The sequence below is a fragment of the Thermobia domestica genome, chromosome 8, assembly GCF_964235325.1.
Source record: "Thermobia domestica chromosome 8, izTheDome1.hap1.1, whole genome shotgun sequence".
NCBI classification, from domain to species: Eukaryota; Metazoa; Arthropoda; class Insecta; order Zygentoma; family Lepismatidae; genus Thermobia; species Thermobia domestica.
This window is the reverse complement of record NC_137461.1, coordinates 19,637,115-19,658,683: the sequence shown is the minus strand read 5'-3', so window position 1 is coordinate 19,658,683 and position 21,569 is coordinate 19,637,115. Positions and strand designations below refer to the sequence as shown.

Below are 21,569 nucleotides of genomic sequence, written 5' to 3'. Positions count from 1 at the left end.
ATCGATGCGAAGGTTCAGAAATTCGTCATGAAGTGGCTTTTATGGACTTGACGCAGATTTCTTCTATGATGATGTTGATGCCTTTGTGTACTGTTCCAACAAATGGTTGGACAAGCATAGTGACTATGTTGTGTGAAATACGAGTGTCTTACTACTGCGTATATCTGCCTGTGAAATGATGTGTCATGAGAACTCTTGTTATCTTACTTTTGGAATCGCTATCATACCAGAGTGTCTCCAAAAGTTCCCGGTCTGACACTGAATTATTGTACCATTGGTAATATGCCGTTCATGGGATATAGTGCCATCTATGGAAGAAACAATGTATAAGTTTTAACTATCTAGCTGCCTGAGTTCGTTGGAGACAGTCATCTAAATAAGTCAGTATGCACTAATCACGGATACTGCATGATAATGCTTCAGCCCACACGACTGTTGTTGCTAAGACTGCAGTGAAAGACAACAGCTGTAGCTTCGAGCAGATTCAGTACTCACCCTACTACAGCCCATGTTTTGTACTGCAGGCTTCCCAACAACAGGTGTGTGGTGTGAACTGGAGCATCGTCATGCAGAATGCAAGCTAAATGCACAGCGTGTGATTCAAATGAGCTGACACAAGTAGACAATTGAAATTAATGCATTATTTCTTCCATAAATAGTACCACATGCTATGAACGACGTATTACCAGTAGCGCGATATTTTCAGTGTGAGGCAGGAAACCTCGTAACGTGGCAAAACTTGAGTGGTGCTGAATATGTGAATAAGTAGCATTACTTGATTTAAAAACTCCTTCAAAAATGTCTTCAGTGAGTCTCAGTATTGTTATGGACTATCTGTTGTCACTCTTGAACTCCATGCACTCACTAAGAGGATACAAGATTGTGTAAATTGAATATTACCTATATTTTTTTAGTTTAGTCGTTCGACTGCCCAATGCCTCCATAAAATGTGGTCAATCTCGATTCTGGTTGCGTCAAAGCATTTTAGTTAAGTTTCAACTCTGGAAAGAATCATCAAGAGCATCATCGGAAGGACATTATTATGATTATGCATATTTTAACCACAGACAGGTCACTTGTCCGAATGTAGCCATCCCTGATGACTGTCTCATCAGGATCCTGCCGCCTACAGTCGGACAATTTGTCCATGCCGACCAGATGCCGCGGTCGGATTGCCGGCGCCGGACACCGGCGTCTTTCCGCGCGATTTTCGACCGCGACGAATAGTTGCTTTGCCGAGCAGTCGGCAAACAGCCCTAAAAACGCAGTAAATGCGCCGGCGCCGCTGTCGAAAAGAGGCCGGCATAAGGAGTCGGCAGAGGGTCGGAAAGAGGCCTTTCCGACTGTTTTGCCGACTCTGACGATCGGCAACAGTCGAAAAAGATTCGGCAAAGGGTATTTTATTTTACGAGTTCCGACCGCTTGCCGCCTCGGCAAAAGGTCGGCAACTTTGAACAAGTAGATCGTTGTGCCGCCGCGGATGGGTGCCAGCTGCCTCCGGCGGCCCGCCACCGTCGACGGCGGCAATCCCTCTTTCCGACCGCGACTTCCTGATGGGGTGTATAAGCTATAGCGTAATCTTTTCTTGCTCGGGATCGGGATCCCTAGTTTGATTCACGGTGGGATATCAATTAAAAATTTGAACGCATTATAGTGGTTCACTTCTTCCTTAAAGTGTAGATTAGGTCTCATGCAGTCTCGGTGTTAATAAGCGACACAATTTTAACAAACAAACAATAATAATAATTTATATACATCCAATTGATTGAAAACTTCCCCCAGCTCGCGCCTTATTTTAAAATATTCGTACTCTGGAAATATTCTTTTTCGTACTATTCTGTATGTCAATTCTTGCGCTTCTTTTGCCCAAAGTGAAGTTAAATCTTGTTTACCATTTACCACATGGTTGTGTGTAGCCATTAGGCCATCAAAGCAGAGATAGGAGCCAGTTTTTCTCCCCCACAGAAAAAAATATGTAAACTCAGAACTGGAAATAATGAGCTAATGTTGAAAAATACTGAGAATTAGGAATATACCAAACTACACTTTGTTCCGAAAAGAATGATCTGATTTTGGTCGGTAATAATTACGGAACATGGGACGTGCCAGCAAGAAAATCATTGTTGTTTGAATGGGCGTGATCTAGAGTTTCAGAAAATCGCCGTTAGATGTCAGTCAATGCGTCTTCTCAGTTTGCAGTTAGTTAGAAGTAAGATGGCGTCAGCTCAACAAAAGACGTTTTCTGTACTGCAGTTTGGAAAGACTGAATCTGTGATTTCGGTCCAGCTTGCTTTTGGTCAGCGTTTTGGTATTGATCCATTTGCACCCAAAAACATTCGTCGTTGGTATCGCCAATTTGAAGAGACAGGATGCTTGTGCAAAGGTAAGAGTCCAGGTCGGCCTCGCATTTCCGATGAAATGATAGAATTTAGCTATCGTCTAGATGTTGTTCGTGCTGCTGATGGTGGACACGTAGAGCATTTGTAATAGCATAGCTAAAACGAAGATTTTGTGAGCATTTTGCAATTTATGCCATTTTGTAGTAAGTTTTTATCAATACATATGGACTTTTAAAATCAGGCCATTCTTTTTGAAACACCCTGTATATTAGAACTGTGTAATTATGCCTTCATTACATAGGTAATCACTTGTATATCAATTGATATTCTTTAGACAAATGGTAATACCCAGGAGAAAAAAATAATGTTTGAAATATACAGATTTAAAAACATAAGAGCCAATAGGTTATAAATTAAGTTTAACAGTTTGTGAGTTCAATCGATAATTATTTAAGAATAAACTAATATTAACTTTTTTGTTTGTTTGTTTGTTTGTTTGTTTCGCCCTTCACATGATATACTCACTTGATCAAGATTCCAGTTGGATACCATAACAAACAGCTCGGCTGGAAAGCCCTCACGATTCCCTTTTGGAATTAGCATGTGATGTGGCCAACCACATTTACAGAAATTATTGCTGGACGAACTTGAATTTTCGATTACGTGAAATGTTTTCTCCAGTGAGATTGTTACAGATGAATCCATAGAATTGCGCCTAATGACAGTGGTTGTTCGTGCTTCTACTAAAAACAAAATATCAAATAACAAAAGAATTAGTTTTAAGAGCTTTATTATGGACAATTGCATTATAACACGATCAGTTTTTAGTAAGATAAATTTGGGTAATGGTTTTATTTCTCTTAGTAGCTGAAGAGCTCGTTCTTCACAAGGAAAAAAATAAGATTAAAGCAAAACAATTTAATGATCTGAAATGTATGCAATCTGGAATACCGCAGAAACTGTTGGGTTGTCTACCTGACAGGCACTTTGGTTCATTATTTATGATTTTATTATAAACTAGCAGAATCTCCGTTCTTCGCACGGAGGTGATATGTTTCATTTTGAATATAAAGGGGTGGACATCGGAAGTGTCACTGTTCATCTCAGCAACCTCAAAAACTATGGATTCGACACTAATATCGATCATTTTTGACCATTTTTATGTCTATGTGCTTTGATGTGACAAAGAGATTACAGCAGAAGTGATTGCAGTATTACTAAGTCACTGTGCTCCTCTCAATTAACTCTTTCCAATCTTATGTCGGACTTTCTCCGACATAGCTATTTTCCTGTTTCACTTTCATAACGGATAACATCTGATAGGTTTGGTTTGTTGTGTCTTCGCTTGTACCGTTGTTAGACGCATTGTCCATATAGTACAAACTCTAGACACCAGATAGAATAGGTTATTATTCTTTTTCCGATTCTCGGCAGGCTGTGTGCTTTTATGTGAGAAAGAGAAGAAACATTTTCCACTGTGAGACATGGAAGATGAAGCCAGGACTTCGTATTGGAGACTTTTCTAGAGGTATCACACTCAAAAGTTATAAATAAAAATAGTTTATTTATTTTATGTAACCTAAAATAGATTAAACAACCAGATGATCCCTTTTAACTATATTATAATATCAAAAAATCCACTCTTTTCAAGTCCAAAACAGGTAAGAGCTAGAAAGCATCTGGGTGTCAGGGAGGTTGAGTGAAAAGACTTAAATCACCATCAATGATATATCTGTATCATCTTTCTTACGATGCATCTAACAGAATGCTGTTCAATACGCATAGGTTAAGAGTGGATGGTTTATGAAAGTGAACCTGTAGACCAATTCTCAATACTTTCAAACTACTTAAATCCTAATTAAATCAAGAACAACTTTCGAGAAATACTCACATGCATACGAGAATTTATCGAGTTCCACCATTAGATTCTTTTGGTCTTCAAAGAGATGCTTTTCTCCTGACTCATCATATTTTGGAGCAAGAAATATACGAATTGTTCCATTTAGTTTAATATTATTTGTATTTCGCACCTGAAACGAAAGTACAATGATTTCTAAATCAGTATTTTTCTACCGTTGAGTCGCAATCCTATTTGAATACTTTCCTTTTCATTACGGAAACAAATTGTGAACAAACCTCTGTTCTGAGATTAATGATTTGTGACTAATTTATTAATTTTATCAATTAATATTAATTTTATCAGTTAAATTAATATCGATTAAATCAGTTAGAATTTCTAACTTTTGTTGCTATACGATTTAGAAATATTAGGATCCTAAAATTACAAAATAAAAGTCGGTATTATTGAATAGTCTTCTATTTTTTTCAGACAAACAAAACATTTGTTCAATATAGAAAAATATTAGTAATTTGCTTCACTATCAAGTTTTTGGAATAACCAGGCAGGAAAAGCAGAGTATGATAAAATAACATATATTTTTAATACTGTGTTATATAAACTTGATTAAACTGTTTAGTCGTAATCTATAATTTAATTTTATATTAAGTAAAGTACATGCCAGTTTTAATAACGATTTTTGCAGTTATATACGAATTATTATCTTAAAATTTTATTGCAACTCTGTTACTAGTGATCATGATCTTAATATAACTATAATTATGAAATACATTTAACTTAACAAATCTCTAATTGAAACTTGTTCACTTGAAGAATAATCGCTGGCGATATTAAGAAATATTGGTGTAATTGGGAGTTAGTTTGGTAATAGTAAATTGAAGTTCATATTACCCTGGCCTGTGTCCTACTGATGTTGATAACTATGGCTTTTAATAAGAACCACTATATTAAAGAAACATACGTAACTCATAATTAGTCGACATGGCATTTCAAAGTTTTGAATGTCCTTTGATAAGTGCAATGGAATTTTCCTTAAGCATTTGGCATCATGTATCAAAGCAGGTCATTCCATACAGAAAGAAATATACTTCTCATACTATTGTCTGCTATTAATGTGTAAAGTTCCAGTAAACTACTGTGCAATTAAATCGAGTTGATAGCTTTCTATCCACCCAGTCGAAATTAGTCGTCTGAAATAGATTCCTGAACACAACTCTCATAAGCGTCTCATGACATTGAAAACGCTTGTGTAAATATCGGTATAAATCTAAATAGTAGCGTCATTTCAGATTTGGCTTGGGGGGGGGCAAGACCCCTTGATATAAGTAAAATTTTGCGTTTTTCACTGACATACTACTATTCTATTGATAAAATCTATATATATATTGAACTCAGGGGGGCAAATGCCCCTCCCTGCCCCCCTAAATGACGCCCCTGAATCTAAATGTTCTTGAAGTATAAAAAGGTGCACAAACCATAACACGATGACAGACAAGCAAATGTAGAAGAGTCATTTCTCTTATGGAGGTGCTACACCAGCTATAGTGTTAGCAGCAGAAAAGCCATATCCCCCCCAGTTATATTTTCAAAATTTATAAATGTAAAATATGCTGCTCAGTTTTAGCTTTAATACCACGTCGCTTTTGCGATGAGTTCCGGCATTTCACTGCATCATCATATTCAACTTCATTTGGCCTGGAAATGTTATTAAGCATGGAAATGGCGTCTATTTATAACTACTTAAAACTCCTACGGTTTTTAATGAGAGTTTTAAAAGTAATGCCAAACTAATATGAACTGGAAAAAAATAAATCAACGAAATATTAAAATTGTAATAAGAAAAATAAACTATAAAACATATACATGTACAACAAATTTTGTCTTACTCTGAATGAAATTTCGCTAAGAATGGTCTCGGTTTACAGCAAGAACGTGACCGCACTGCGCAGCTTTGTTCACCCACCAAGTTGCGTAATGGCAACGTAAAGTACCTACCACAACAAAGTACTCGTAGGTTAGAACAAACAACTCACTATTTAAAACTTATAATGTACTTGAAAAAAAAAAAGGATTTAAACAAATAAAATGCCAAAGAAAATAATTACTTTGATAATATAGGAGAAGGGAATATGATGTAGCTCTCTCAATCTTACGATGACAGGTTGATGTCTATCAAAGTCTAAACCATGTGAAAGGTATCTGTCCACCTGATTCCAATGAGTGTACAACACATTTCTCTTGTTCTTCATTGAATGTTGTGTTCGTACTTCCACAGATATCACTTGGATTCCATTGAATTCTAACTGAAATCACAAACAAAATAGGTCACTCATGGCAACACATAATTTGTTAATCGAAAAAAACTTTCGAATTTCGAATTTTTTCACGTCTGACCCTAGTCTCAGCACATTCATCTTTATATTTAATTCGTACATCGTTTTCTATGCCAAGATTAATCTATTTTTTACGCTAAATTTCTCGACAGAATTCGCGACGACAAAAGATTTTCAAATGACTAATAACTCGAATTTCCCGATTTCAGTCGACATTTAATTTTATCGTGGATATGCTTTTGGTCTGTTAACATTGATCCTTGATCGTAGATATTTGAAAGTATCCATTTTGTCGAAAGTATTATTTGATATTTTGAAGCATCCAGAATTTGCAGTAGTACGATCCTGGCGAATTTCCATATATTTAGTTTTGGATTTCTATTATATATTTACGTCATCAACATACGCCATAACCTAGTGGATAACATTCATCTCTAGTCCTTTGTTGTTATCATTGATTTTCCTTATAGCATGCTAAAGGACAAAGTTAAATAATAATGGCGACAACGCGTCTCCTTGTTTCAGGCCATTCTCAAAATCAGAGCTCGTGGACAAGAATTTTAGTACTTGCACTTTACCTCGAGATTCATATGAAAACATCTTAATTAATGTAACTAGCTTTTCTGGTATTCCAAATTCTGTAAGAATGTTGTACAATGTTTCCCTCCTAACCGAGTCGTAGACCTTCCTAAAATCAATAAACAACTGAAGTACTGTGGTATTGTATTCCGATTTCTTTTCAAGTATTTGTCGAATAGTAAATATCTGGTCGATAGTTGATCAATTTCGACTAAATCCTCACTAATAATCTCCAATAATTTCATCTCCATATGGGGTCAATTTTTCTAATGAGATATTTGAGAGGATTCTATAGTGTGTTGACAGAAGAGGGATGCCTTTATAATTATTACAATAAGTTTTTGGCCTTTCTTGTGAATTGGAACAATGATTCATTCTTTCCACTCTTGTGGTAATTCCTCCTTGTTCCAGATAAGAAAAACGAGTTTATGTATCTTGTTCCACAATTTTCTCCCTCCATCTAAAACTAACTCAATCGGAATATCGTCTACGAAGATTTGTGTTTCTTTAATTTCTTTATAGCAGGGCGCAAAATTTCCGGTCGCCAGGCTGCCATTGGCGCTTAGAAATTTATAACTGGCGACCAGTGTTCACTAGGAATGGTTTCTGCCTAAACCCGCAGGGCTGCATAGTTTCTGTTTCGTACGAAAATAATTGTCACTGAGTAAGAGAAAACAGGAATGTGAATTCTTGTGAATGTCTTCACAATAGGCATGGAAAGTGGTCTTCACAGTGTTGTAATTCTTTCCTCATGTCCAGCCTCAATCGAAATAGTCAATCTCTTTCTTTGTCAAACCAAAGGCCGTTTGGGTGGGTGGGGGCTCATAATTTGTACGTGAGAGATTCTGGCGACCATCATTTCTGGATTGGTCAGTGCGTCTGACTGAAATTTTGCACCCTGTTTTATAGTGATTTCTACTTCTTTTCGGTTAGGCTTTGAAATATATTGTTCTGCTGTGTACATTTCACTTTTTCCACGAATATTAGTTTTTGGCAACCTGTTTAATAAATCGTCAAAGAAATTTTTCCATCTATTCAAGATACTATCTCTATGCATTAAAATTGTTCCATCGGTTTTCTTTAATATATAAGCCCGAGGTACAGTAAAATATGATACGTTGTGTTAGATATACGTATATTACAACATATTGTTGTCTGTACTTCACAAGTCGAGAGTAGATTACTCTAGCGTTGGGCCCGATTGGAAGCAATCGCATTAAGAGCGGCTCTGTAAACTACATTAATATAGAAACACCGTAATTTATTTTTTTACTGTATGTGACATTGTTAAAGATTCATATATCAACGGGAAATGAAAAATATATTACAATCATAATTAACTAGATTATGCTATCGGTAATTAAATAATACAGTGTCGTATAACATCATACGTTTTGTAGGTGAAAATACATGGTCGGAATTTTCATATAACAATTTTCGATTATATTCTAATTTAAAAAAAAAAAACGAAAGAAAATCTCTTATAATATCTAAAGTGTTTGCGGAACGTAATTAAAGAAGGTCTCTAGAATAGCAAGGATGTATACATAATTGTTACTTACGAAGACTTGAGCAGTACTTAAGACTCAGTACTTGTGTTCGAACTGAAATGTCACTCGTATTGGTATATTTGTACTAATGACATTCTCAGTGACTGTAGAAAAGGGTCATGGAATGCCCTGACACAAAAATAAATAGATAAATAAATGAAAATGGATATGCTGGCTCATACATAGTTGCTATCCTAGATCTCTTTGTTCAAGCTTATTCATGAAGAAAATAATATTTTGATTTCACTTACATCTTTCCTCTTGTAAGGTGGTAACATGTGCTTGTGTCTATGAAACAAACTGTTAAGAAAAGAATGCCATCGGTAAAACAGTGGATCTCTAGCTGCTGTGTCTTGAGTGTACATCACACCAGGAGTTTTCTGTAAAAGTGAATTAGTTTTAAACAAAGTTTTACGCTACATTATTATAATTTTGTATAAATAAGCATCTATCCAAGTAAAATATTGTCATAAATATATTTATGTCTCGTATTGTTGTCTAGAAGGACTTTTACTTTAAACTATTAGTCTGGTAGAATTTTCTATATAACTTGTCTAGTACGATTTTTGCCTTACATTTTTAGTCTAGTAGAATTTTCGATTTACATTGTTAGTCTAGTAGAATTTTCGACTTACATTGTTAGTCTAGTAGAATTTTTGACTTACATAGTTAATCTAGTAGAATTTTCGACTTACGTTGTTAGTCTAGCAGAATTTTTCCATTTATATTGTTAGTGTAGTAGAATTCTCAATTTACATTTTTGATCTAATAACATTTTCAACTTCCAGGGAAGGTGACAGGATTCTACGCCTGAAGTCATGATGAAACTTGCATAACACACAGGCATAGACGAGATCAGCGCACTTACCCTTATATTAAACTCCCTAAAATTCTTACTATATCTGGATCTTAGAACTAAAAGGGCCAATGTCCAAACATGTTAAATTTGAGCTATCATATCGTAAATAGGAAAATTCTATTCTTCTTTCTACCTGTATTAAGGGTTAATCCTTCTATTTGCTTATGAATATATATATATATATATATATATATATATATATATATATATATATATATATATATATATATATATATATATGAGGCATCAGGAAAAAATCTAGAGTTTTGAACCCAACTTTCAACGCCGTTTACTCAATTCTTGGTTTTTGGACATTGGCTCTTTTAGTTCTAAGATCCAGAAATACGAAGGCTGTCCAGATAATGAAGGTTATATGAAAACGAAGGTTTATTGATAATCTGATTACAAGCGATAGAATCCATTCTCAACTAAGTTGGTGAGTACACAAATCAAAGCGCAGATTTTAGCGACACGAACTATCCAGAAGTGACCATTAAGAATGGTAGACTTGCCTGAAAACATTTCTTATTGTAGAGGAGGGGGGGAAATTCCTTTACGCAACGTACAGAATATCAGCAATGCAGCAACTCAATACATAGCAATGCCATATGTCAAAGTAATGTTCTATTAAAGCCCCTAAGTAAGTTATAACGTATTCTGTACTAGGTATTTCTAGATTCTTTTAATGTTAGCATGGTCTGCCTCTAATTGCTCTATGTCTCTCTGTGAAGAAGGAGAAACCAAAAGGGAAGAATTGAAGATGCGAACATATGTTCCGAACTTGTAAGTGAAATTTTCAAACTTAATGAATTTATTGAAATCTTACCAAAAATTTATCATATCTTTATTATTTGAAAAAGTTTAGATTAATATCTAGTAGAAATATTAATATTGCACAACTTACATTGTGTTTGCCATCTGGATCGTTGGATAAAGCTATGATGACATGGCCTTTATTGTGGAGATCTGAATAATAGTGGTGATTCGGTGACAGAATAGTAGACTCGACCATATTTCCTAAGATATCAATTCCTCTCTCTTCTTCTAATGAAACTACTTGGTCACTTCTCCCAATATCCTACGTACGATAAACAGAGACAATAATAGAACATACTTCTATATTTTTACATTTATATCCAATACAGTATAACCACTTCTTATCTTTAATAGAGTCTAGTACTTCACAGAAGTCATATTTTATTGATTAACAATATAGAAGGTTATCTTTTGTATCTGATCAATTTAGCAACGTTACTGTCATTCGTGTGGTAGCGACAGAACTACAAAACTGGTGTCGTAACCAGTATTGTGTTTCAGCTTGAAGTCTTGAAGGATCATGTCGGTGTTGTTGAAAGCAAACCGTTATAATACATCATGATTCTCTTCCACCCACATTATTCGTACAAGCAAATATTGACACAGTGTAAGAAAAATGGTTAACTATAGTAACCAGAGTTAAAGATAACTTGGCCAGGCTAACACAAATAAAAGCCATACTGAATGGGATAAATTAGAGGTTACTACCGAGGTCTAAGAGAATTCGTTGACTGGCAAGTCAGCAGAACCTATCACCCCAGTGTGGTATGGTCCACAGATAAATCTGGCGCAGTCGGTTATTTGTTACGTCATTCGCCGCCGTCTTGGCCTGCGGTGCGTGCATAAGGGCTGCGTTCACAACCTCCTCTAGCACCACATTTCAGAACGTAAGACAGACTGACGCTAAATCTACGAATACACTTGGCAGGATCAAAATGGAAGACGGTTGTCAAATTGAATGAGATCTACATTTGTCTCACTCGTAACAGCAACATTACGGTAGTACCGTGTTACAAGGCAGGCACCGAGTATTATCGCCAGTGCAAAAAAGTTTCCAGCAGGGAATTCGTATTGTCGCCTGATACGGCTACAAGGGGAACTTCAAGGTACGTAAGATGGAGTAAAATGGGAAGGTATGCGCTATTTACTCCGAGGAATCCATCATAATTCCAAATTACATCTATCGGAAATACATTTATCGCTTGTATAAAGCCAACAAGAACTAGGTTCGGAGCCACATGAGCAAAGCGTCCACTTAGCTTTATAATAACATATATAACAAGAAGTAAGAAACGGTAATCCGTGTTATTTTCTTTCATAACATTCCCGTCAAAAACCATGACGTCAAATAACTCAATGCATTTCTGTGTATTTGAACTGTTAAAACGACATCTACAACATTCCACACGCTGCCCTATGGAAAACTTGCAAATGAATGGGATAGAATACCTATGTCTGTCGTCTAACACAGTTTGTTGCACTGGCTTTTCATTGGGGTAAATACACTTTGAGAATCGGTCGGATTTAACCCGAACAATCTTCTGTACTACAAACAAACTTGAAAGGCCATTCATACTAAAATAATAATGGAAGATTAGGAAGCATTTGGGAAAGAAATCGCTTAAAGCTTATATTTAATACATTGCCCACCACATACGGCTCACAATGAAATGGTCCTTGAGGGCGCGTGAGCCTTATATAGTTTACGGTCATTTGGTCATTGAAGCGGAACTCAATTGCTTAGTTTTCTAGAATGAATCCTGCACTTATTCGACTTTGGAGGCAGAATTGGAAAATATAATGTACTGAAATAAGCTCAATGCTTCCAGCTACCCCCATTGCCCGATGGATGGAGTGAATAACATACAGCGCACAAGGTACCTGGATCAATTCTAAGTGGGCGAGCACATAGGCTATTTTATAAATCTAAATTTTACATGTTTATATATAAGGGGGGGCGAGAGATATGATTTTACGTGAAGTTCTTGGTATGAGGGAATATTCCATGCACATTTTCGTCCTTTAACATACTTTTTCATGTATGCATTAGTGACGTCATGACAGAATCCACAATTCTTCCCGAAAGTAGAATAAAATCAGAATTCAGTACTTGGCTACATTGAGAACATTGACTACTTGGCTATGGTATTATAAAGTGGAAAGATAAACGTGACGTTTTAATGCTTTCAACACCACATGCAGAAGAAATGCTCATCGTTGAGAGTGGTGGTAAGTAAGTACCTAGACCAAGAGTTGTAGTTGACTACAACCACGCAAAATCATTCATTGATCTCTGAGATTCAATGAGCAATTATTCAACGACTCTTCAGAAGACAATCAAGTGGTATTGAAAAATAATATTCGAAATTATCATTGACACGTCTATTGTAAATGCTGGATTCTTTTCAATATGGCTAACAAGGGAATGGAACCTCCAATGAAGATTACAGAATTTAAAGGAAAAAAAATATGTCTCAATTTCCTTGAAAGTGAGGATCAAGAAATCTCTCAACAGGAGTTGCTTCCCCAGCAGATCATTCATAAGCTTGGCGACATGGAGGAAGGCAAAAAGTCAACAAGACGTCGCTGCACAGAGTGCTACAGAAGAAAAAGGCAAGCTACAGCAGAAATGAATCTGCAAACAGAGTGAAACGTGTTACAACAAAATGTACAGGATGTGGAGTTTTTATGTGCATCAAGGTATGTTCCTCCCACAAGGTGTATTCCAGTTCTGAGTAATGAATGTAGGGTGATGATTGCTCAATATAGAAGTTACAAAAAAAAAAAAAAAAAAAAAAGGAACATGAATATTTTTTTTTTTTTTTTTTTTGCAACGATTTGTTTTCTTTGCTATTCATTACTTGTGTACCATGGGTGGCTCACGAGGCCTAGAGGTAAATGTGTAGCTCTTGGGCTCCGTGAGCCACATATGGCTCACGCACTTTCTGGCGACGGAATGTAGTAAAAATATTTTTTTAACTTTGTTTTACTGTCTTGGAGCCAGTACAAAGTTTAACAAAACAATTAGTACAAAATTTACTAGTGGCCTCCGATGACCATATTATAAATATTTGTAGATACGCCCTAGATACAAGTCGAAATTCGGTTTGGGCAGTCTGTGTTAAAGTGTCGCTCCCGTATTCGTCTGATGGAACCGACGAAAACTAGGGAAACAAATGGTTAATCGAGGATTTGAACCCAAGACTTTCGACTATGGAGAAAGAACGCTAAAGGTCAACTTACATCAACTCATTCATACCTGAAGTGTAACGAAGCCCTGCTGTCATTAAAGAGGACTAAACAATCTTCATACAAGTGAAAAGTGATAACGGTAGTCGTTACAATAAATAATAATTTGCTATTAATATAATGGCACCATTGACAAGTGTTGCAAGATTGTTAGAACCACCGATTTTCAGGTCCATTATCTTCTGAATCCATTACTTTTTCATTGTTAATACATGTTTTACAGAAAATAAATCTTACCTGTACATACCTTAATAGCATACCCCTTATCAATTGCTTCATAAATTCTGTCTCTCCACAATTCCAGATCTTCGACACCGAAATTGTGTTTCATTTTAGTAACATGCTGAAAAGGAAATAACAATAATTTAGTTACAATAAAATGCCTTAAGTGATATAAATTCTAATTTTAAGAAAGTATTTTAAGCATTAAATGAAGTATTTTACTTTAAGTAATATAACATTATTACAAAACCTAAGAGTATCCTTCATCTTAATTTATTCTTGGTATTTTCTTAGAGTGAGTGTATTATATAGTAGCACACAAGTTGTCATACGTAGAGGAATATGAGTTGTAAATTACCTGCAATAAAACATACTGAATTTGCATCTACGAAATGAAATGAAATGAAATCTTTGAGTTTTATGTCCCACGGTTATGCCGGTTAGACTAAAGGAGACGGTGATGATGAGTAATGAATGAAATGGTGGAATGAAGAAAGTGGGAGGAAACGGGAGAACCCCGAGGAAACCCACGCACATGGTGTTTGTCCACCACAAAGTTCACTTGGCGGGGGCTGGGATCGAACCTGGGAACCCCAAGCACCAGAGGTGAACGCTCTACCACTGAGCCACCGCGACCCTATGTATTTGCATCTATGTATAATACATTCTCTCGGCAGTAACGAGTACACAAATTCTCGTGAACTTGTAATTTTAATGCACCCTTCCAAGGTGCGTGTTTGAAGATGGTGTATGTTAGCAATGTTAAAAACACCCTTTAGATACCTCCAGAAAAAATTGACTGGTTTCAGTTCTGGTTGGTAACGTATGAGCGCGAGTCTAATCCGTGCAAGCCTGGTTCAAAATGGCCACATCTGATTTGTCCAAACTTAGTACTATGTGGGCTGTGATGTTAGAAATTTTAACTTTTACTGCTTCACTGGTGTATTGCCTGATTGGTTTGAAATTTCACGTGCGTTTTCAGCTGTTACTACATGAGCTCTCACCGGGAATTGAACCATGCCTCTGAGCGGAAAGCACGTACGCCAACCATTTAGCCACAAGGGAACTTACCTTAGTTTTGATGTAGACAAGTTACTGTTAGTATATAAGAGTACATTACAAACAGGTATTACAGAATTAATCAAGAAATAGGTAAAACGATTATCCAAGGTTTAAATCACATTGTACCTTGAGAATTGTACCATTCCGCCTCCCACTGTATGTCTTTTTTGCATTCTGATCAGTTAAGTTTGGTAAGTAACCTGAAAGGGGTTCTCTCCAGTTAGTCAAAGGTATCACTCGTTTCATATTATTGGACAATCTTTCAAAGTTATACCTGTAATATAGAGAGATATGTATGTTAATAATGCCAATCAGTATTTTCATTTGATTGTTTTCAAGTATTGATGTTTACAGTTATAACAGCGTACATAATAAACCGAACGTTTCAGTGTTTTCCACTGAATACACACTTTATTAACTAGCTATGCTAGCACGCTTTAGGGGGTAAAATGATAGTTTAGATATAATTTTTCAATATTTTTTGTTCGAAAATTTATACCTGATATTTCAAAAAGAAAGAGGAAATGTTTCTCTTCATACAAACTATATAACACAGAAATTCATTCGCAGATCACAAGATACTAGAAAGTCCAAAGTTTGGTCTATGATCCATTAGGTTGCATCAACTCCATATGGACACCCCTTATAGCATGGGAAACATCTAAACAGTACTTCATTTCTTGGCACACACGAGTTAACTGAACACTAGTTATTGAATTCACGGCTTTCACAATTCAATTTCACAACTCTTAGGAAGAAGATTAGTAGACCTAGGTGGATTTTCGTCTTCACGTACAATTGTTCTATTTTGATACCATCTATCAAAGTAGCCTCTTTTGCCCCCTCCTTCTCTTACCTGCCACCATACCCTCTAGTACATTCCTCATGATACAGTTCCTTCTTATCCAATGTCCCAGCCAGTTTCTCTTCCTCTTCTTAGTAATAACTAAAATTGTTCTTTTCTCCACCACTATTTTTAACACCGTCTCATTCGTTTCCCACTCGACCTATCTAACTCTTTCTATTCTTCTTCACATAAACATTTCTAAAGCTTCCAGTTGTTTTTCATCATTTTTGTGAAATTTCCATGTATCTTCCCCATACCCTCCTCAGACCTAAAGGCGAATTTTGGTGGCTGGGGTTACAAGTTGGCTATGAATTCGCTGCTCAACACTGATGTTAAGAAACCTGACCATCTCACCTAACCTTGATCGAATCATAAATAACTTGAAAAATTTGAACAAAATATTTATAGGTGGCAGCACATTATTGAGGTGGCAGAACACCAGCTTGAAAAACGTGCTTATGCAGTCGAGGTAAATTGTCAATTAAAAAAATGTTTGTTAATTTATCTTGAAAGACAAAGTGTTAGCAACATTTATTAAATGGTAGCTAAAAATAAGTGACATCCAGGTGAGATGCCATTCGGACCTGGGGGAGGAGTTCTTAGCATAATTGTTGTAATGGACCTGTTTGATCCATTACAGCATTTTGTGTGATTTTGTCTGTGTGTGCCCATTTTCCTTATATTAACCAAATTTAAATGTTATTAATTATTGTTAACGTTGAATTGATTCATTATATCAATCTAATCTCCAAAGTAAAAGATGACATGAAATTTACCTGCACCATTGAAATGTTGGCAAAATTGATAATGAAATTAATGCCTATTTTTATTCTTTTTCTTTGCATGACAATTGAAGTCTGATCGTTTTATGATAAAAAAGAGAATAGTTTCGGTATGTAGAAAAATGGGTGATTGAAGTGTGATACATATACGTTTCCTTCTAAAGTAATAAATTTTATATATTGTTTCTGGACGTAATATAGCTTAAGTGAACTTTGTGGTGGACAAACACTCTCGGGGTTCTCCCGTTTCCTCCCACTTTCTTCATTCCACCATTTCATTCATTTCTCATAATCACCGTCTCCTTTAGCCTAACCGGCATAACCGTGGGACGTAAAACTCAGAGATTTCATTTCATTTCATTATGTAATATAGCTTAAATAATGTCCAGCTAAACCTAAACGTCCGGAATCCGTAAGGATTCCGTGAATGGAATATATTCCTTTCCTCGTATTTGTATATTTGATAACCATATCAGGAATTGCTGTTTAATTTTGTATTAGGTCAAACCTATAGCGATAGCAGTCACAGTTGTAATATCGATTCTCAGGTGCTAATTCTTCTGTATAATGCGTTGACTTGATCCATTAACGTAATTTCATGTTTGATGGGCTTCATGTTGTTAGAGGAGATCATTTATGATATATCCTGCGATGATGATGATTAATTATAATATATATAAATATTTGATGAAGTGGACCAATGAATAAAAATATGAAACAAGCTATGATAATTAAGTGTATTGTATACGTAAAATGATGATTCTCCTTAGGCACTTGATGGCTGATGACGAATGTAAATATGAGTTGTACGTCACGCATCCCTTAAATATATCTTTAGCGTCTTACCTGTATTTAATCGTATGTAGAATCAGAAACTGTTATCGACCTGAACCTAATGGGGCTAATAGAGAGTGATCTATTTATATCGTAAGTTGCTTTAACTATTTTACTTTCCATCTTTAATATAACTGCAACCACAAATATTCCTGATATGTTACAATGTTTCTCCTCGTGGTGTGGCTTTCCTGCGTGGTGCAACGTATCTGCAGTCTACATTCCGATGCTTGTAGCTGATGAAAAGTAATCAATTTGTGATCTGACATATCATCAGCCGACAAATATAAGCAGTCCAGAAAGAGTAGCAATACATTGTTGAGCAATGAATTCGTAGCCAACGGTAGCTCCAGCTACCAAAATTCGCCTTCAAGTCTGAGGAGGATCAGTACAACATTCCACGAAGCATTTTATGAGTCTTCACTTTGTATCAGTGTAAGGAAATAACTGGAGTTACTCTAATTTGATAATTTTCATATTATTTCTTGCTAGTTTTTAAACATAAGGGTGTCCGATTCAAAGCGACGGATTTAGTATGCTGAAGAAACTACGCTCGAGAATATATACTCGTATATATTTACAAAATACCAAATATTTTTATATCTTTACAACGGGTAAATATTTCTATTTAAGTATGAAAGATGACAAATATCACAGTATGTCCCTTACGCCTTGCTCTGCGGAACTTCACTATCTCGATGTTATTTATGATAATCCACCGATGCACCTGATAACTCGTCCAATTTACACCTGAGTTATTGCACTGTTCCGGATTTATTTGCGCATATCTTTGACTTCAGAATTTCCCAATAAAGTTGGAAGGCGTAAGGTCAGATGATTATCTAGTCAATTCTGCTTACAATTGCGAGAAAGTTTCGGCCCAGCAATATGTAGCAAGGTAATCGTATCGTGGGAGGTGTGACAAGTAGCACCATCTTGTTGAAAGCACATGAACTTAATATCAATTCCGTTCTAAACACAGAAAAAAAACTGGTAACTATATTGCAGTATAGTTCAACGTACATCGCCTGTCATAGGATACCTATTCTCGTTTTGAAAAAGGTAGCTACTGCCTTTCCACCAGCCCAATATCCACACAATACAATTACTTGTGAGAACAGTTTAATAGCCCGTACAGAAGATATCCCGTTAGCAGCTGGCAGCCTTCAAACGACGAAATGATGAACAGTCGCCGACTGCTACTGGAGCGTCTACAACCAAATTACACTAACACCAGGGGTGCCCACAAGGGAGGGCTATGACGCAAACTGCGTCATTGAACTATTTGGGGGGGTAAAAATCTATATAAATATGTTTGAGGGGGTGTAAAAATTAATCGAAAAGTTTTTTTTCATGGAAGAACACCTACGGATAGACAATTGAGGGGGGTGCGTCATGGACATAAGGGGGGGGCACCACTGCTAACACTGCCAGCGATCCACTGCTTTGAGTCCGATATTACGCCGCCAATGCTGTCTCTCTTTTTCTCTGTATCTACAGAACTAAATAAGCGTATACATATAAACAAATAAACTTACCAATCACGGTCCCCATGATGAGTAACACTGTCTTTAAGAACTCAGTATTCCCACGCTATACCTGTACCGTTACTCAACGCATATATTTGTGGATGTAAGAACTGAAAATTTCCTAAAATAAGCAAAAATATTCTAAGTTATTTTCCAGATTTAAGATCTATGTATAACTTTTATACGGTTGTAGATTATATCCTGATCTCTTTACCAAAACCCGTTTCAACAATTTTTCCCTATTACTTCAATTATAAGCTAAGTTCATTCGCCGGGTCCAAATTCAATGCAGCACTCTTAAATGTGCAGCTGCACCCAATGAAAGGAACTTACACAAACTTCAATCCCACGAGTAATATACCTATAATGTGCGCGAAGATATATGAGTAACAGATGACAAACCCAAAGCGAACATGACAGACCGAAGCTTTAGGAACAATTCGGCAAAGCAAGTTGCAACCTACGTATTGTCATAGTGCAGCTTTCTGGTCGGAAAAGACTAATCGCACTCTATCTGGGTTTGGTCGGAATACGAAATCGAGCCGCATCAGGACAGAAGCTCAAATATCGATGTGCTCACACATTTGAGCAGCCCTTCCGCCGTTGTGGATCGCGTGGCGACACCAACTTCGCATTCTTAAATCTGAACCTTTACCCGTTCTAATTATCTTTAAAAAAAATCATTCTTCTGCAGAAAGATATTGTACTAAGCATGTTAAATCCGTCGCTTTTATTGGGGCATTCCTATACGAAGTTGTAAAGGAAAATTGTAAATACCTGGCAATAATTTGTTGATGAACGTAATAAAAGAGTTCTCCTCTTCTGTCCTTATCCACCAATGAGAGTCTTTTATGGAACGGATAGAGCGTATGCCATTGGCCATGAAACTGGTTGAGCCCTATGCTTTCTCGAAAGTAAGACAGCTTATGCTCTGGATCCAGATCGTTGCCTGTGTAATTCCAGAAAATTACTATAGGATCTTTATCAGCCTAATAATAAACGTAAAAAGGTAGATTAATATTTTAATTTAAGAACCTAAAGGTGGAAGATTGAGCGTATTCCAGAAAAGTACACTGCATATGTTGTCAGGGAGCTCGTTTTAATACAGAGTGATTCTTCCGGTACTAGACCCAAGAAAATGCAAAGACTTCAGCAAGCTGTGAACAAATACTTATGAAGTTCGCGCAAAGGAATATGGGACATTAGAAAAGAAGGAAAATCCTGGTGTCGTCGAAACAACGAATGGCTTCCGGCGCCATGTCGAGCAATACTCTACACTACACTGCCCTGTCGCTGTATTCTGCATTAACAGAGGAGAATGATGTACACAACAGAGGAGAGTATATTTATCGTTTGTAACTCTTGGGTATCACATTTCTTTAAATAGGTTGAAAATTCGGTGAAGAAGTTATAAATGTCAGAAAATGTTTTTGATATCAGTCTCCTCTAGTATCAAAATGTTTCTCATGAAACAAATATAAACAATGTTCAAAATCTAATGTATTTTCGATATATTCACATTTTCTTGGATATACTACTGCAAGAACCACCCTGTACATTAATTGTTTTCATTCCCTTGTTGTTCATCAATTAAAAATATGTTTGAACTCTACTCAGTGAGTTGCGAAAGCAAATTTTCTACTTATTCCACACTTATGACATAAAATCATGATGTGAAATTTTGTTACACAAGTACGTTTCTTTCATATTCCTTAAATAAACTGAACTTAGTATTTTCTGAACTTAGTATAAACTGAACTTAGTAACTGTACTTACTACTTAAATAAATGAGATTAAAAATTACTGGTAAGATTAATCTCTTGCGTTCCAGAAGTCATTTTCCTGTGTGCGTGCTGTAATACCAGGTTTTCACTGACTGTCTAGGCTGTTATATAGGGCATAGATGTTGTGCAAGCGCAAATACAGCATTCACATTAATGATAAAAATTATTTGCATTGTGGAACATTTTGACTGAAAAAGGTAAATTTTGATATTCTGAAGGGATTTTATGCTGCTTCAGGTTGGCTACCCTGACCGGAGATCAAAGACAAATCTTTTTTTATTTCTCCTTTCTTCCAATCTCGAAATATGATATCGAAGTTGCCAATTGCGAGAGAAGTAGTTCAAGTGGTAAAGCGTTGGCTTCGCATTCGGGAGGTCGTGGGTTCGATTCCCACTGCCGACCATCCTGACTGGGGTTTTCCAGTGTTTCCCTCAGTCCTACCAGTCAAGGGCGTCGATTTCTCTGTAAATTTGGGGGGCATTCAGATGCAGAAGGTGTATATATATGAGGGTTTTAAGACAAATTGCATTCAAACTATGCCAAATATTGTATATTCATAAATACAATAGGGAGCCCACATAAGCTTTGGGGGTTGAGCTTCCCCGCCCCCCACGATCGGCGCTCTTGCTACCAGGCAAATGCCGGGATGGTACCTACTAAAACATGCCCTGGCTGATACCTTCCCAAATCCTTTCCATTGTTATTGTTGTTGTTAGATATCCAGTATAAAATTACCTCTGAGCTGTATCTGATGATTGTTAAATAAATAAATAAAATAAATAAATTGTTGATCGTCAAAACAAATACATGTGTATCGTAATTAAACACATGTGTTGCCAGTTGTTTATTGTCAAAACAAACACATGACTCCCTTAGGCCTGCCATGAAACGACAGTTTCTTTCTGTCAGTAAGGTACTGTCACCTA

At 36.3% G+C, this 21,569-nt stretch overlaps 1 protein-coding gene across 1 annotated transcript in view; it reads right to left on the bottom strand.

Annotated features, from left to right (window-relative positions):
- LOC145691896 (phenoloxidase 2-like) overlaps positions 1 to 21,569 on the bottom strand; it is a 29,368-nt gene that overhangs the window by 7,467 nt on the left and 332 nt on the right. The window contains exons 2-9 of the mRNA XM_081767203.1: positions 19,637 to 19,848; positions 14,994 to 15,141; positions 13,831 to 13,926; positions 10,423 to 10,596; positions 8,911 to 9,039; positions 6,303 to 6,500; positions 4,231 to 4,369; positions 2,865 to 3,082 (exon numbers count right to left, since the gene is read on the bottom strand). Coding sequence (XP_081623329.1) covers positions 2,865 to 3,082; positions 4,231 to 4,369; positions 6,303 to 6,500; positions 8,911 to 9,039; positions 10,423 to 10,596; positions 13,831 to 13,926; positions 14,994 to 15,141; positions 19,637 to 19,848 — 1,314 coding nt within the window. The remainder of the gene's footprint in view (positions 1 to 2,864; positions 3,083 to 4,230; positions 4,370 to 6,302; positions 6,501 to 8,910; positions 9,040 to 10,422; positions 10,597 to 13,830; positions 13,927 to 14,993; positions 15,142 to 19,636; positions 19,849 to 21,569) is intronic.